At 36.5% G+C, this 18,297-nt stretch overlaps 1 protein-coding gene across 1 annotated transcript in view; it reads right to left on the bottom strand.

The window, feature by feature from the left end:
- LOC107581976 (rho GTPase-activating protein 26-like) overlaps nucleotides 1-11,221 on the bottom strand; it is an 83,525-nt gene extending 72,304 nt beyond the window's left edge. The window contains exon 1 of the mRNA XM_016267672.1: nucleotides 10,706-11,221. Within this exon, the coding sequence (XP_016123158.1) occupies nucleotides 10,706-10,859 (154 nt within the window). The 5' untranslated portion in view covers nucleotides 10,860-11,221. The remainder of the gene's footprint in view (nucleotides 1-10,705) is intronic.
- Between the last annotated feature and the right edge of the window lie 7,076 nt (nucleotides 11,222-18,297).

Genomic DNA, 18,297 nt, shown 5'->3' with positions numbered 1-18,297 from the left:
ATGATTAAATTGCAATTTAAAGCACAACAAAATAGTATAGATATGCTTTAAGTAGTAGTTTTGGTAAAACCAATAATTGTAGTATCAATGGTATTTTGGAGAATTTATTTTAAGAACGTTTTGAAAAAGTAAAGAAACAAGTGCACACAAAGGAACCTTAGGCATCTGAAATGTCTGCCTTCATATCAGCAATTTAGGTTAAGGCTAACCCACTGCTTCTGTGGATAATGCTATAAAAATGAATATTGCTACAGTATATTATAAATGTTAATTTTAAAAAGCCACTCAAACTCATTATAAAGCCTGCAAAAATAAAGTAGTTAAAGAGTTATTGAAACTCATATAGAGGGAACTGAAAACTTTCAGGCACCTATCAAAAGTTGAGGAGGATAAACTACTTAAAAATATAGTGCTCCCATTTCCCCTCAATCCTTCAGAGATTACATCCAATTAATCTTGGCAGTTTTCTGAAACATTCTGTTGTCCCTAATTAATCATGTTGAAATCTTTCTAAAACAATTCTTCCAGCAGCTTTTCCAATGTAGTTTAGCGGTTGAGCCCGCAATCTTGGACAACTTTTGCTTTAAAGTAATCAAAGTTGGAACGTAAACCAAAGCAGCAACATCAAGCATTCATTTGACAGGTTAATGAGAAGAACTAGATCAACCGTCGCATGCTGGCAGGACATTTCAAGTCCCTGCCTCATCTCTAAGGGGCAATGAGTATCTTGACTTCAACGGTTCTAGCCGGCCCAGTCAGACCCTGTGAACACTGGCCCATTGTCTTACTGCGCTCCTCTTGGGGACTCTGGTTCTACACACAACGAGTCATGGGAGAGCGGCCTCTGGCCACAATGCTCAGCATTCACAGAGAGAGTTAAATAACCGAAGGGGACGTTACCCAATGCCTACACGTTTTACGGCTTTGGAAAAGAGGAATTTGGGATTTTGGGACTGATGAGTAAGAATGAGAATATATATTATTACAGTCACAACAGACAGTAATGTTCATCTCTAAATGCATCAACCTAAGTTTCTTAGAATCCTGAGAGATGTTTTCCGAAATTCCAAAGTGTTTACGGCGATTTCTGGGATTGTCAGATTGAACAAAAGCCTGTGTTCTTAGCAGTACTCTGTACTGCCTCATGTTTGAACGCCCACTTCCCCTTTGTTCCTGTGCCGTCAACAGGCCAAAGAGAGGTTTTTACTGTATAACAGACAGCGGAGAGGCTGACTGTGGAGCAGTCAGACAATATTTGGCACAATGATGGGGAAAAATCATTATTAACATCTGCCTGACTCTCCTACATCTTGTCAAAAAACACCAGCGTTTTGCTTTCCTCTCCAGATGAGACGGCAAAGGCTGAAAAATGCTGTACGTGACACCTACAGCAAGTCTCAGCAGCATGCTAATTAAGCCCAAATACGGCAGGTTGCAATTAGAGCTACGGGCAAAATGCAGAAGTGCTTTGGCCAACTGAAATTTTGTGCAACTGCAGGTCTACTTAGGCCATGTCCACGGGTATTTTTATAAACTGAGATTTTCCTTCTTCCGTTTAAAAAAAAAAATCTCCGTCCACATGAAAACGCAAAAGCATGCTATGAAGCACTGTCAAGAGCATGCCAAACCAACAGGTGGCGATATAATCTCAACCGTAAAGCCATGTTGGCCAATCAGAAGCCTGAAAAAGTCTCCAGTGGGTGGAGATAACAGCGCGTGCTCCGACGTCACAAGCCAAAAACTCCGGTTTCGCTGTCTACACGATAACACTGCAACCGGAGTTTTTGAAAAACTTCACCCTGGCAGGCGTTTTCAAAAACGTTCGGTTTCAGTGACCTGGTGCTGCGTTGGTGTTATTTATCTATTTAACATTGTGGGGAAAAAGTACACTTTAGCATACTTTTATGTACTTATTACGGAAATAATATAATGTAAAAGAGCATAATTGTGAAATGAATAATGAATAATGTTTTTGGACACTTAATTTCATGTTATTTACAATTCAATTAAAATGTATTATAGATTTTAATGGTATTAAATGCAGTTAGTTACGCTTAAGAGTGCTTTTCAACACTTAAATAGGCTTTAGGTACATTTTATGTCATTTTATAATTCTATTGTCTTTGAAATATGATTCAAGGGTACTGTTGCATGTACAGACAGGCATTTATGGTAACTTTAATTATTTGTGCATAATTAAAATTATTTGTGCATTTAAAGACATTCGTAATTACAAATTTATTATGATTAAATTGCAATTTAAAGCACAACAAAATAGTATAGATATGCTTTAAGTAGTAGTTTTGGTAAAACCAATAATTGTAGTATCAATGGTATTTTGGAGAATTTATTTTAAGAACGTTTTGAAAAAGTAAAGAAACAAGTGCACACAAAGGAACCTTAGGCATCTGAAATGTCTGCCTTCATATCAGCAATTTAGGTTAAGGCTAACCCACTGCTTCTGTGGATAATGCTATAAAAATGAATATTGCTACAGTATATTATAAATGTTAATTTTAAAAAGCCACTCAAACTCATTATAAAGCCTGCAAAAATAAAGTAGTTAAAGAGTTATTGAAACTCATATAGAGGGAACTGAAAACTTTCAGGCACCTATCAAAAGTTGAGGAGGATAAACTACTTAAAAATATAGTGCTCCCATTTCCCCTCAATCCTTCAGAGATTACATCCAATTAATCTTGGCAGTTTTCTGAAACATTCTGTTGTCCCTAATTAATCATGTTGAAATCTTTCTAAAACAATTCTTCCAGCAGCTTTTCCAATGTAGTTTAGCGGTTGAGCCCGCAATCTTGGACAACTTTTGCTTTAAAGTAATCAAAGTTGGAACGTAAACCAAAGCAGCAACATCAAGCATTCATTTGACAGGTTAATGAGAAGAACTAGATCAACCGTCGCACGCTGGCAGGACATTTCAAGTCCCTGCCTCATCTCTAAGGGGCAATGAGTATCTTGACTTCAACGGTTCTAGCCGGCCCAGTCAGACCCTGTGAACACTGGCCCATTGTCTTACTGCGCTCCTCTTGGGGACTCTGGTTCTACACACAACGAGTCATGGGAGAGCGGCCTCTGGCCACAATGCTCAGCATTCACAGAGAGAGTTAAATAACCGAAGGGGACGTTACCCAACGCCTACACGTTTTACGGCTTTGGAAAAGAGGAATTTGGGATTTTGGGACTGATGAGTAAGAATAAGAATATATATTATTACAGTCACAACAGACAGTAATGTTCATCTCTAAATGCATCAACCTAAGTTTCTTAGAATCCTGAGAGATGTTTTCCGAAATTCCAAAGTGTTTACGGCGATTTCTGGGATTGTCAGATTGAACAAAAGCCTGTGTTCTTAGCAGTACTCTGTGCTGCCTCATGCTTGAACGCCCACTTCCCCTTTGTTCCTGTGCCGTCAACAGGCCAAAGAGAGGTTTTTACTGTATAACAGACAGCGGAGAGGCTGACTGTGGAGCAGTCAGACAATATTTGGCACAATGATGGGGAAAAATCATTATTAACATCTGCCTGACTCTCCTACATCTTGTCAAAAAACACCAGCGTTTTGCTTTCCTCTCCAGATGAGACGGCAAAGGCTGAAAAATGCTGTACGTGACACCTACAGCAAGTCTCAGCAGCATGCTAATTAAGCCCAAATACGGCAGGTTGCAATTAGAGCTACGGGCAAAATGCAGAAGTGCTTTGGCCAACTGAAATTTTGTGCAACTGCAGGTCTACTTAGGCCATGTCCACGGGTATTTTTATAAACTGAGATTTTCCTTCTTCCGTTTAAAAAAAAAAATCTCCGTCCACATGAAAACGCAAAAGCATGCTATGAAGCACTGTCAAGAGCATGCCAAACCAACAGGTGGCGATATAATCTCAACCGTAAAGCCATGTTGGCCAATCAGAAGCCTGAAAAAGTCTCCAGTGGGTGGAGATAACAGCGCGTGCTCCGACGTCACAAGCCAAAAACTCCGGTTTCGCTGTCTACACGATAACACTGCAACCGGAGTTTTTGAAAAACTTCACCCTGGCAGGCGTTTTCAAAAACGTTCGGTTTCAGTGACCTGGTGCTGCGTTTGCGTGTGAAAAAGCTGCGGTTTTAAAAATAACCACGTTCGCGTGGACAGGGTCTTATAAGCAAACATTTAACCATTTGTTATGTTCCACAGAGCCTGTGGTATAATGACACCATACTATTAGTTACCGTGGTTACTCATCGTCAGACAAGTCCGAGTTCATGGAATGGAATTATATGTGCTGCTTGAGGCTCGAAATTCCATTGTGTTGCTGCATTGTGCACTGATGGAACCTTATTTTCAATATTCTTTAACACAACCCATGCTTATACAGTTTGGTTTTTGATGTAAACTTGCTCAGTGGGTCACCTGGTACAGCACTTGTGATGTTGAGTCCCGTGAAACACCAGTTACAATAAAAGAGCTCAAAGGTTTGTAGAAGCAAATTAAAATGGCATGGCTGCTTCAGAAAATGATGGTTTTGGTTTGTTTTCCTAAAGGAGAAAGATTGTAAATTCTGTAACTTTTAGGAGTATTTGACCTTCAGACTAAATGGCTTAAGTTAAGATAACAGATAAAGTTAAGTCACAAAAATTATTCAACTGCAAGGAGATCTGGCGTATTACCGGCTCAAAAACTGAGCCATATACATGCGTTTGTTTGTCTGTAAAAGCCAAACTACAGAAACTGTAGACTGAGCTCAAACTAATTTTACCTTAGTCTTTCAAATCTGCAAACACAACAAGAATTTCAGCATGACGCTTCAGTTTTAAGGTCAAAAAGTGAGATTCAATATGTAAGTAGCTAAACATTTAATAATTGACAACTGTGTTATGATTAGAATTTTGAACATGCCCAGAATGGGATGCAAAAATCTAAACCGGAGACTTTTTTAGCATATTATGCATAAGAATATATGTACATATTGTGAATGAATTTAATGAACTTTATTGCACTTTTCTGATAGCATTGCATTATATTATACTGTAATGTAATCAAATGCATTTGATTTGAAACTTAAAATTATTAGTCACAGTTTAAATGTCTATATTTCAACAAAAAAATTGTAGCAAAACATAATTATCCAACATTATATTAAAATGTTGATACAAAAACAGCCTTAATTAATTTTAAATATTTATACACCATTTTTTATTTATACAGTTTTTATTTAAATGTTGATTTATTAAATACATTTGATTTGTCAGAGTTCTAGTATTACTATTTTATTAGCATTACTAGAGGGTTTTTTTTCTTACAGGAATCTCTTATATTAAGGCTTCAAAAGTTTCTTTTGGCTCTTTTATTCCTTTAAACTCGCTGAACTGCAGAATAATTTCCTGTGCAGGTACCTAAATGCATTTCACAACCAGCTGGACAGCAGTGAGGACACAGTTATGAAGCAATCCAAGTGTGTCCTCTCTCTGCCCTCCAACTCATTAACTTTTACGGTACAGCAGGAGAATGTTAAAATAAGATCAATTTAATTTATAACAGAACTTAAACTGTGGCACACGCACACAAAATTTCACACAGGCTGAGCTAGTTTCCAAACCGCACATGGTTCCTCAACCCCAGACTGCTGTGGCTCGCTAATTAAAAAGCCCTGGCAAAGCTCACCAATGAAACAAGCAGAAGCCTCCGAGTCAACACGGGTCATGTTTAAGCAAAGGTTCATCTAAGTCCACAGACCAGGTTCAAATAAATCTGGAGCTCCTGCATCAGTTTACCTTTGTGGAGGTTCTGTTTCAACATTACAGGATTAGTTCATCCCCAAAAAAACTTTCATGAAAGAAAAAAACGAAGGTATTTTGAAGAATGACCAAGCTGCTCTTAGTTATGTTTATAATAAAGAGCATAAGAAGAGTTGACCTACATTCATGGTGAATTGTCGTTTTTGAACAACAAGAGAGAGAGTAAATAAAACTTTATATATATATATATTTGTGTGAACAATTCCTTTCTGTAAGACAGAATAATGAAAATGTAAAGGACATCTACATGTGACTTCCACTTGAGGCTGACAGACATGACAAATTTGCTAGCTCAATTTGTAGCATGGAAAGATTGTGACATATGCTTTGAATTCATGAAGGATGTTTTGGTCAAAGAGGACACTGCACTAAACAGGAAGTCTTAACCAGTGAGAATGTCTCATACTTCACATCATACAAGAAAAAAAACTGCTTATCCCAGAGCAGACGGCATAAAACCACAAACAAGACAATAAATTACCTCCTCACCACAAATGTATGGCTCTTGACACTTCAAAGAAGCTTTGAGCAGAACGAAGACCATCAGTTTCTTACATTCTTTTTGCAACAGAAAAAGATAAATGTAAGCTGAATTTTGCATCCCGGCCTAAACTTTTAGGAATGCTCCCGGTTCAATACAAGTTAAGCTCTATCAATAGCATATTGATAGCTGAAATGATTTTGTTAAAGGTCCCATGGCATGAAAATTTCACTTTTTTAACATTAATATGAGTTCCCCTAGCACTGCCTATGGTCCCCCAGTGGCTAGAAATGGCGATAGGTGTAAACCGAGCCCTGGGTATCCTGCTTCGCCTTTGAGAAAATGAAAGCTCAGATGGCCCAATCTGGAATCTTCCCTTTATGTCGTAATACGGGGAAAGGTTACCTCCCCTTTCTCTGCTTTGCCCGCCCATGAGAATTTGGCCCGCCCATGAGAAAATGAGCTACTACCGTGCGAGGCGAGCGCAATATTTTTTTTCCCTCGAGAGACATCATGGCTTGCGAACGAGCGAAGCATGGCAGTTGCCCCGCCTCTCTCCTCCTCATTAGCATTTAAAGCTACAGACACAGAAATGGCACGTCCTAAGGAAAGCTCATTGTGGGACTGGCTCGTAGTGGCTGAAATTCTACACCAAGGCTGAATTTCGGGAAAGAGACTTCAGATACAGTACTAGGGACCACTTAGGCCTATATAAAAGCATCTAAAAAGCAGCATGTCATGGTACCTTTAAGCTCTAATGTTGAGTACAACAAAATAATTCTGTCAACAGAACTTGACTCATATTGAACCCGCCGGAACATTCCGATGAATGAAGCAAGTGAGCAATGCTTCCTTTTTCCTGCCTGGAAAAGGGATGTTGAAAACTGTCGGACTGTACATTTTTTTCCAGTTTTATGCAGACTACTGCATGATTGTCTAAAATGAGCCCAACGAGGTGATGATGATAACCCTTTAAAGGGGTCATATGATGCTGCTAAAAAGAACATTATTTTGTGTATTTGGTGTAATGAAATGTGTTGATGCGGTTTAAGGTTAAAAAAACACATTATTTTCCACATACTGTACATTATTGTTTCTCCTCTATGCCCCGTCTTTCTGAAACGCGTCGATTTTTACAAAGCTCATCGGTCTGAAAAAGCGAGGTGTGCTCTGATTGGCCGAATTCCTCAAGCGTGTGATGGAAATGTTACGTCCCTTACCATATTGTGATGCCTGCGGCAACCACATGTGACGACCCCGGGCTGGACTCCGCTTCGTCCACGGTGAAAGCCGATCCGGCAATCGACAGCGCGAAGTTGAAGTATTTCCTCAGCAACCAGCACGGATCAGCTCCAGGCATGACAAAGCAGATATCATCCTCTTTTGGAAGACCAAACAAAGTAGTTTCGCTTTCACAACGAAGCACACAGTGCCTTCACGACATGGCGGCGGCGGCAACAATACTACAGCGAGAATAAAAGTTACGCCTTCTTTCGTTGCGTGAAGATGTGGGAAGAGTTGCATAACGCCGCACAAATAGTGAGGTAGATATGTGGGGGCGTGTTAGAACGAGCCGTTTTAGGTAGGCGTGGTTGACTCTTAACTTTTATAAAGAATATCTCTTTGGATTTGAGACTTTAGTCTTTGCAACTTTACAGATCTTCTTTATGCACCAAGAGCTTGTAACACTTCAAAGAGAAAGGAAAAATTGAAATCGCATCATATGACCCCTTTAACTGTCTTTTCAAACACAAGCACATAACAATTAAACTACTTTTTATTTATTAATTCATTCTTATTATTTATTTCCCCCTGAGGATGCACAATATTCCAATTCTAGCAAGTGACAAGCCAATAATTATTTTTTATGCTGTGGCCAAATAAGTGGCCAATATTAAAACTGTATGGTAATTTTTTCTAAACGAATACAAAATAAAATACTAAAATCAGTCATTTAAAAAACTAAATTCAGTCATTTTAAATTCTACAAGTCAATTTAGGCAACAAAGCAATAAAGTATGAAAAATGTATATTCATTTTGACATATGCAAAAGATTAAACTTAACAGTGCTACGAAATTGTTAGGGTTTTTAAAGATTAACTTTATGTGAGTGTTAGATATGATCTACATAAAAATAGAGGAAATGAGCCTGTTTATACAATCAACCATCTAATATTGGCTAATATATACAGTAACGTTTCTGAAGAAAATATGGGTGACACTTGACCATGAAAACTATGTTTTTAGATAGTTTTCTCATCTGCCAGAAAAATCTTAAAATTGATTGAAAAAAAGGAAGCAGTGGAAGATTTTTGTTCTGTATTGTGATATACATTCAAGTGTAACAGATTAAAAAAAAAGAGAGAAAAATGTCATGCCAACCTTCAGTCAGACCGCCTAAGAATTTGATAAGGAATATCAAAACACCTCTCAAAAGCATGGAATGAGTGGTATGAGAGTTACAAAAAAAGTTAAAAACATAAGCTTAGGGGTTTGTTCAAATGTCTAACCCTAAATATGAGCTATAGTAATAGTGATGATTCAACTCATATTGCATAATATATTACTCAAATAATAATATTTTAGGTAACTGGTTATGTATTCCAAATACTTTTCCAGAAGACAAATTCATTTTAAGGAACATGCCAACCATACATTATTAATGCATCCATAATCCATCACTTATAGTAAGTAATAGAGAGCCTTGTTTGATTGTAATCCTGTGCGTAAAAGCACACTTAATGCAGTTATAATCTCATAGTGTAACTGAGTTTCTTTATTAAAGAGGATATGTAATCCTACTAACGATAATCCTGCTTCACTCATGCTCAACGCCACAGACTGGAGTCTTAAAGAGAAGCCACATCAGTTATCGTAGGTTGCCTCCAGACACAGAGGGCTTAGATTATAGAGCGACAATAATTATCCAGCGGAGGCTGCCCTAATTTCCCTTCCAACCCACTCCTCATGGAGCACTAACCAAACTAAAACACACACGCTGTTTCTTTGTTGTCCTCTCATGCGTGAATCTGTGGATGTTCCCTGATCCCTGCAGGGAAGCACTACTGAATCTCCTCTCACAGCTGTGCAGTGTGAAAACAGCCTCATCCTTTGGGAGGTAAAAGTTATCTTTCCCTTTATACCCTGAGAAACTCTCAGCAGTGTGTGAAACAAAGACTCAACCTTTTAAAAGGCTTTTTGGAGAGCAATCTACCCAAACTGTGTCTTTGTGACATGCCTGACAAACAGTTTTGTGAATTATAAGTTGTATTATAATTTATGTGTGTGTGTGTGTGTGTGTGTGTGTGTGTGTATTAGTACTGTCAAACGATTAATCGCGATTAATCGCATCCAAAATAAAAGTAGGGATGCACCGATATGAACATTTTGGCCAATACCGATAACTGATAATTCTTTATTTTTGAAAGCCGATAACCAATATGTTGGCCGATAAATCTATATCCAAATTGTTATATACTTTTTGAGAGCCTGATTACAAAAAAGGTCTCATCATCAAAAACCACATCCCAAACACTTCAACATAAGCAGCCTAGTTTGAACGGTGTACGTTTTAAAAATAATTTTACTCTCCCATTACCAAATTTAGTCATAAAAAAGTCTTACAAATAAATAAAATATTGCAAAAATAATGCAAACAAGTCATTGGACATCATTACATGTGTAAAGAATCAAAATTAATGCACCATAGATCAATAAAACGGAATAGCCTCTGCACGGACAATAATTTAATGATTTTAATAACTAAACCATATTGCTGATGAAAATAATAATAGAAAACTGTATGTGTACTCTGTATATTTATTATGTATATATAAATACACACACAGTAAACATTTTGAAAATATTTACATGTATTCTTATATTTTATATTTCAGAGCACACCTCGCTTTTTCAGACCGAGGAGCTTTGTAAAAAAATTTTTTACAGAAGGGTAATAGAGAAACCTAACGAGCTAACACATCATATTTTCAAAACTTGAAAGCAAACATATCTCTCTTTTCCCATCCTTAATTATGACTTGCCCAGACAAATGTTGTTAAAGCTCATGATTCCAGTACTAGAGCGAGCGCGAGAGAGAGAGAGAGAGAGAGAGCCAGAGAGAGCGAGAGAGCGCGAGAGAGAGAGAGCGAGCGCGCGAGAGAGAGAGAGATAGAGATAGCGCAAAATAATGATCTTTAAAAAAAAGCATCATATGACCCCTTTAAGAATCCAAATACTTTTGGGGCTACTAGATGTAAACTATTCCAGTTTATAACAGGCTTAAAAGTGACAAATTATTCACTTAAACGTAGTTTAACAAATCTTAAGCTCTCTACTCTGTCTTGACGTTAAGCAAGTGGCTCTTTAAAGACTATATCATGTGTTTATTAATCTGTAACAGGTTGTTTATTACACAAGACAACGAAACATATCTTACATTTCAGGGCTTGAATTAAAGCGTTCCCGTCCTTAATCAGCTCCTTGATGAATTTATTGGTCTTCTCTAATTCCAGCTCATGAGACTTCAGCCTCTCTCGGAACTGAGGGCTGTCCACATAGCAGTCGCTGAACTCTAACGCAGGCAGTCCCATGCTTCCTCCAGCTCCACAGCCCAGCACAACAGCGGAACGCAATGCAGATGCAAGTTCAATGCAACTTTAACTAATCATAAAAAGCATTGAAGTTAGAAACTGCATAGCTGTAGTCGGAAACGGATGCTTTCTAACAACCAAAACAAAAACACAAATCACATGTGCATCTTGTCTACAACGCCGTTGTAGGAAAAGAAGGGAATATTTTGCTGCGAGCTGTCAATCAAGGGACTCCACAGAAGACCCGTGCGCTGCTCATGACGACGTCACAATGTTCCGCTGCAGGGTGATGCTAAAACAAAACGCGGTAATTGCGGACTCCTGCTTGGGCGTTTTTAAACGCGTCTGCACGGTACCAACCTACCATGAAGCGGATAATCCTGTGTCTGCCATGTCGTTCGGCCAATAGCGTTGCGGGATTCCGAAGCGGCCTGCTTTGTGTGCGACAGGATACGAATGTGATTGGTTAGTTGATCAAGAGCGATGACGTCACAATCATGTTAGCTCTGATCATACAGTGGCACTGTAGTTATGTTAAAAAGTTATGGCATGATGTCTCTATGTTTATCAAAGAAAAGGTTCTCTTTCATTTTAATTTGCATTTTGAAAATGTCGTTTTTGGATATTTTAATTATGATAATGTAAATAACTAAGTTTTTGTTATTAATCTGTTTATTTTGTTGGTTAAGTTTCACATTCATAAGTGTACATTTTACACTGTTTTACAGTGTTTTTTAAAGAGTTGAAAAATTACTTGTGTACTATTCAACATAGTACTAATAGAAAGGCAATTAAAACTGTCAGCTTGTGTTCTGGCTTCAAAATATTTGAGTATGTAAAGGTCATGCGTGTCTCTGATTATGTGTGTATATATATATATATATATATATGTGTATGTGTATATATGGATATGTGTATGTATATATATATATATATATACTTTTATCCTTTGTTACCCTGACTTTTGTATATGTCGCATAATAAAAAAAATGAAAGTTCTGATCATACAGTGTCAAAATTATTTTCTTCAAAATCTAATGTAGACATTGATGTTACTACGTGTGATATATTTCGTTATTTTTCTCATTGTAAACATAACATAGAATATATAAGAAAATGTATTTCTTTTATTCGGGAAAATAATATATTCATAAATGTACATTTTCTTCAACATCTCCAAAATTACATCATTTTCTTTGTGACTTTAACTACTTAATTATAACACAAAGAAAATATGAATACCGAAAAAAGTGTCAAATTTGTGAAACTGTAGAATGATCTGCTGAATGGTACATAATTCTTGAATTACTACCTCTGTATTTTTTTTTTTATCTATGAATTCTTGTTTATTTTTATTATTATTATACTTTTTTTCTCTCTACTTTGTCTTCCTATGTAATTTCTGTATTCATAATGTCATCCAATGTTACATTAATTGTTAAGTGTTTATACTTGCAATAAAAAAATAAATAAAATAAAAATAGTTCTGATCATACATTAATTAGCCTATCTTTCCTACAATAATGTACAGTATTTGAAAAAGAATGTGTTTTTTGAACATTAAAGCATGTCAACATATTCTGTTACACCAAATACACAAAATAATGATCTTTAAAAAAAAGCATCATATGACCCCTTTAAGAATCCAAATACTTTTGGGGCTACTAGATGTAAACTATTCCAGTTTATAACAGGCTTAAAAGTGACAAATTATTCACTTAAACGTAGTTTAACAAATCTTAAGCTCTCTACTCTGTCTTGACGTTAAGCAAGTGGCTCTTTAAAGACTATATCATGTGTTTATTAATCTGTAACAGGTTGTTTATTACACAAGACAACGAAACATATCTTACATTTCAGGGCTTGAATTAAAGCGTTCCCGTCCTTAATCAGCTCCTTGATGAATTTATTGGTCTTCTCTAATTCCAGCTCATGAGACTTCAGCCTCTCTCGGAACTGAGGGCTGTCCACATAGCAGTCGCTGAACTCTAACGCAGGCAGTCCCATGCTTCCTCCAGCTCCACAGCCCAGCACAACAGCGGAACGCAATGCAGATGCAAGTTCAATGCAACTTTAACTAATCATAAAAAGCATTGAAGTTAGAAACTGCATAGCTGTAGTCGGAAACGGATGCTTTCTAACAACCAAAACAAAAACACAAATCACATGTGCATCTTGTCTACAACGCCGTTGTAGGAAAAGAAGGGAATATTTTGCTGCGAGCTGTCAATCAAGGGACTCCACAGAAGACCCGTGCGCTGCTCATGACGACGTCACAATGTTCCGCTGCAGGGTGATGCTAAAACAAAACGCGGTAATTGCGGACTCCTGCTTGGGCGTTTTTAAACGCGTCTGCACGGTACCAACCTACCATGAAGCGGATAATCCTGTGTCTGCCATGTCGTTCGGCCAATAGCGTTGCGGGATTCCGAAGCGGCCTGCTTTGTGTGCGACAGGATACGAATGTGATTGGTTAGTTGATCAAGAGCGATGACGTCACAATCATGTTAGCTCTGATCATACAGTGGCACTGTAGTTATGTTAAAAAGTTATGGCATGATGTCTCTATGTTTATCAAAGAAAAGGTACTCTTTCATTTTAATTTGCATTTTGAAAATGTCGTTTTTGGATATTTTAATTATGATAATGTAAATAACTAAGTTTTTGTTATTAATCTGTTTATTTTGTTGGTTAAGTTTCACATTCATAAGTGTACATTTTACACTGTTTTACAGTGTTTTTTAAAGAGTTGAAAAATTACTTGTGTACTATTCAACATAGTACTAATAGAAAGGCAATTAAAACTGTCAGCTTGTGTTCTGGCTTCAAAATATTTGAGTATGTAAAGGTCATGCGTGTCTCTGATTATGTGTGTATATATATATATATATATATATGTGTATGTGTATATATGGATATGTGTATGTATATATATATATATATATACTTTTATCCTTTGTTACCCTGACTTTTGTATATGTCGCATAATAAAAAAAATGAAAGTTCTGATCATACAGTGTCAAAATTATTTTCTTCAAAATCTAATGTAGACATTGATGTTACTACGTGTGATATATTTCGTTATTTTTCTCATTGTAAACATAACATAGAATATATAAGAAAATGTATTTCTTTTATTCGGGAAAATATTATATTCATAAATGTACATTTTCTTCAACATCTCCAAAATTACATCATTTTCTTTGTGACTTTAACTACTTAATTATAACACAAAGAAAATATGAATACCGAAAAAAGTGTCAAATTTGTGAAACTGTAGAATGATCTGCTGAATGGTACATAATTCTTGAATTACTACCTCTGTATTTTTTTTTTTATCTATGAATTCTTGTTTATTTTTATTATTATTATACTTTTTTTCTCTCTACTTTGTCTTCCTATGTAATTTCTGTATTCATAATGTCATCCGTAGACATTGATGTTACTACGTGTGATATATTTCGTTATTTTTCTCATTGTAAACATAACATAGAATATATAAGAAAATGTATTTCTTTTATTCGGGAAAATATTATATTCATAAATGTACATTTTCTTCAACATCTCCAAAATTACATCATTTTCTTTGTGACTTTAACTACTTAATTATAGCACAAAGAAAATATGAATACCGAAAAAAGTGTCAAATTTGTGAAACTGTAGAATGATCTGCTGAATGGTACATAATTCTTGAATTACTACCTCTGTATTTTTTGTTTTATCTATGAATTCTTGTTTATTTTTTATTATTATTATAATTTTTTTCTCTCTACTTTGTCTTCCTATGTAATTTCTGTATTCATAATGTCATCCAATGTTACATTAATTGTTAAGTGTTTATACTTGCAATAAAAAAATAAATAAAATAAAAATAGTTCTGATCATACATTAATTAGCCTATCTTTGTGATATGCTAGATCCTCAAGGGAATGTTCATTCTTACTGCGATGTCATGTTTAAAGACGATTTCCCTGCTGCCCATAAGGAATTTCTTCAAATGGTAAAACCAAATGGTCTTGTTCACTTAATGAAATGTCATTTGGCCTATCATTTTAAGTGATTGTAAAAAGTAAGCAGAATTTTTTTGGATGAAGACAAGAGTATTTACGACCCAAAATGTAGTCCATCCATCCATCCATCCATCCATCGTGCCTCCAAAATGTAACCAAAAGCAACAAAAATGCACCATAAATTAAAAAAATAAAGGCAAAAAATGTCTATAGGCTATTTTCAGAGTATAAAACTAACCATAGTCATGGGTTTATGACTCTGCAGAAACAATTTAGGTAACCATAAAGGTTAGCATAAAAAAAGGTTAACTCCTGTCCATGGCATAGACCACTTATCTTTGTAGTTGCACTAGGACGGTTGAAAAATACTGGAACAGAAACGTGGTCATATATAAACTTTTATTTATTTATTTTTTGCAAAAAAAATCCCAAATTCCTTACTCCCACTTTGCTCCAGGGTTTGTTCCACTTTTGCTGCAAATATATTTCAGAGTCTTGTTCAAACCTGTCAGTATCTCTTGAAGCCATTTTAAGCAACGCTGATAATGAAAAACAGCTATTTGTAACATCAGCTGAAACGAGAACAAATGTCACATTGCCATCGCTGTTGAGGAAGGTCACTTTGGTGTTGCTATAGTTGCAGAGAAACTGAAAGATGCAATTGCATTAATAATTCAATGCAGAACTTACACAAAACGGGGGCAGTGCATCAAAGAAATGTTGCACTGAGAAAGTTCAACATGGATTTTTCGAGACATGCATGACATTTGTTGTGCTGTGGGTCCTTAATTGCCATCCCCTAAAATGCCTAACCCAGTGAAGAGCGATGCAGAAGTAGGCTACAAGATGTATGAGTATAATGGTTAAGAAAGAAATATGTTGAATCTTGTGTTGCACAGTTTCTACTCCCAAATGCCTGTGGCTGATAAATTCTCAAGCTTCCGCAGTATTGTATCTCATGAACACCTGCCCCTAGGCGTGAGAACCTCAGTGTCATAAGAACTGCCTCATATCATTTTCATGAATTGGTCCAGCACAGCCATCTGCATCTCTGACATGGAGTATACTGACACCATGTGTCCCAGAAGGGACATGAATTGAATGAATTAATGCATGCAGAAGTATAAAGCAATCACGAAAATTCTATTGGAAATTTTTGCTCCTGTATTTTAAATTTCAATTTATTTGATCATTTTTATCAGTTTTGATAAGTTTGATCATTTTTAAGCTATGAATGATTGCTGCAATTAGTTATCACAACTTAAATGTCAACATTAGAATAAGTAATACTATGTTGCTTCAACTCAAGAAAGTAAGTGTTCGTGCTTGACTAAATATGATAAGTGTAGTTTTAAGTTAGCGCAACACATTTTTAATTATTTAAACTAATTGCAGTAACTTTTTTTTTTGCAGTGCAGATGTGCAGTCATGAAAATGTATTGTAAATATCATTCAGTACCTTTTTAAAACACAAATATAAAATCAGACATTTTTCTTTCAACTAAGTTGGCAGGTCCCCACGAGGGGGAAAATATATATATAAAAAATAGTAAATGATGTTTATCTGAAAGTGTAACAATGCAAACAGGTTTTCTGTAAGGGGTAGGTTTAGGGGATGTGTGTGTGTGTGTGTGTGTGTGTGCGCGCACGTTTTTGTGACAAATGAGGACATAAATGTGTATAATGACAAAGGTATGACAGGTATTACAAGGAGAAGGTGACTTTTCAGGACATTACCCCATGTCCCCACTTTTCAAAACGCTTATAAATCACACAGAATGGAGTGTATTGAAAATCTGAAATAGCAGAAAGTCTCCTGTGAGGGGTAGGTTTAGGGGTAGGTTTGGTGTAGGGCAATAGAATATACGGTCTGTACAGTAGAAAAACCATTACGCCTATGGGATGTCCCCACTTTTCACAAATGTAAACGTGTGTGTGTGTGTGTGTGTGTGTGTGTGTGCCTAAATGGAGTTAAATTAACTGTCCACAAATGTGGACACCATGCATAAAAGATAAAAGAAAACAGTTCCTTTAAATTGTAATGATATTTCACAACATTACTGATTCTACTGTATTATATTATGAAATTGTAGTGTATTTTGCCACAGTCCTTCCTGTCTCCCTGTAGCATTGTCTTAGGCATCCTATAGGACATAGCAGTTTATTGCTCTGGCCACATCTGCAGTCATCATGCCTCCTGCAGCAGAAACCCTGGACATCTTTCTTCTGGTGTTTTTTTAGTCAGTAGAAAAGTCTCTTTACTCTCCTATACATTATTGGAACCGTGATTGTTTGCTGCCTGTAAACTGTTAGTGCCTGTTCCACAGGTGTATGTGCAATAATTGTTTATGGCTCATGGAATAAGCATGAAAAATATTATTTAAACCCTTTCCAATAGACATCTGTAAAGCTTATTTGTACTATACAAAGTTATCTTAAAATACAGAACACAAACGGAAATATAAATCGCCATTTGTCTGTATGTTTAGTAACGACACATTTATACTATTTCTGAAACTGCTCAGACCTAAATATAGCACGTCCTGAAATGAACTCAACACAGTTCACTGTCTGGGCAGGATGAGGTCACATGTCTTCTAACAGATCTGACCACATCTAGCGGAGTTACAGGAGCCGAGCAAATGCCTCAGTGAAAAGACACGGTGAAGAGTTCAGGTCCGCTGATGACCAGATGATGTTACACAAGCAGCTTTTCCGAGCCCACGTCACACACGCTAGTATGAATTGCATTGGATAGACAACAAAAGCTGAAGTTTTTGCATTGGAAAGTATCCAGTAACACCAGTCATCTTAAGCATTGAGTATCAAAACCCCCCAAAGCTACTGTACCATGAGCCAGCATTTCTCTTTGCAGCTCTGAAGCAAAGTCACAGGTAAGTCCCAAGCGCTGCTGGCCCGCCCAGTTCATTAGCACTCTGTTGAGGGCCGTCATTCTCACTGGCTGCTTTGCTCGGTGTTCTCGACAACCTGTCTGGCACTAAAGCTCTATTTTCAATAAATACAATGTATTCGTGCAGTGGCTGCTTGGAAAATTCCTGTACTGTTTGTTCTCTCTTGCTTCTGAACACGTCTCGGATAGCTTTCCAAAGCACTTCAGACGCGCTGTCTGGCTGAGGCCTTTTGATGTGAATGAAAACAAAACTAGTAACGACTACCTTTTTGGCCTTAGGAAGGGTTCTTGAACAGCTTTAGGCCCATAAATACAAATGTTGATTTATAAAGAATTTCCATTATGTGAATCTTGTGCGAATGTACTGTCAATCCTGCTTACAAGCTGGATCTTACAATAATGTCAATAATTATCTAGTTATTAATAATAATAATCAATAATTAACATGATCAATGATGAACAATTCATTTTAGGTTTTGTGGTTGTTTTTGAGATAAGTGATAACAGATTTTATATA

The sequence above is a fragment of the Sinocyclocheilus grahami genome, unplaced genomic scaffold (genome assembly GCF_001515645.1).
Source record: "Sinocyclocheilus grahami isolate Dianchi unplaced genomic scaffold, SAMN03320097.WGS_v1.1 scaffold39.1, whole genome shotgun sequence".
Taxonomy (NCBI): Eukaryota; Metazoa; Chordata; class Actinopteri; order Cypriniformes; family Cyprinidae; genus Sinocyclocheilus; species Sinocyclocheilus grahami.
The sequence above is the reverse complement of the archived record's forward strand: the minus strand, read 5'-3'. Positions and strand labels throughout refer to the sequence as shown.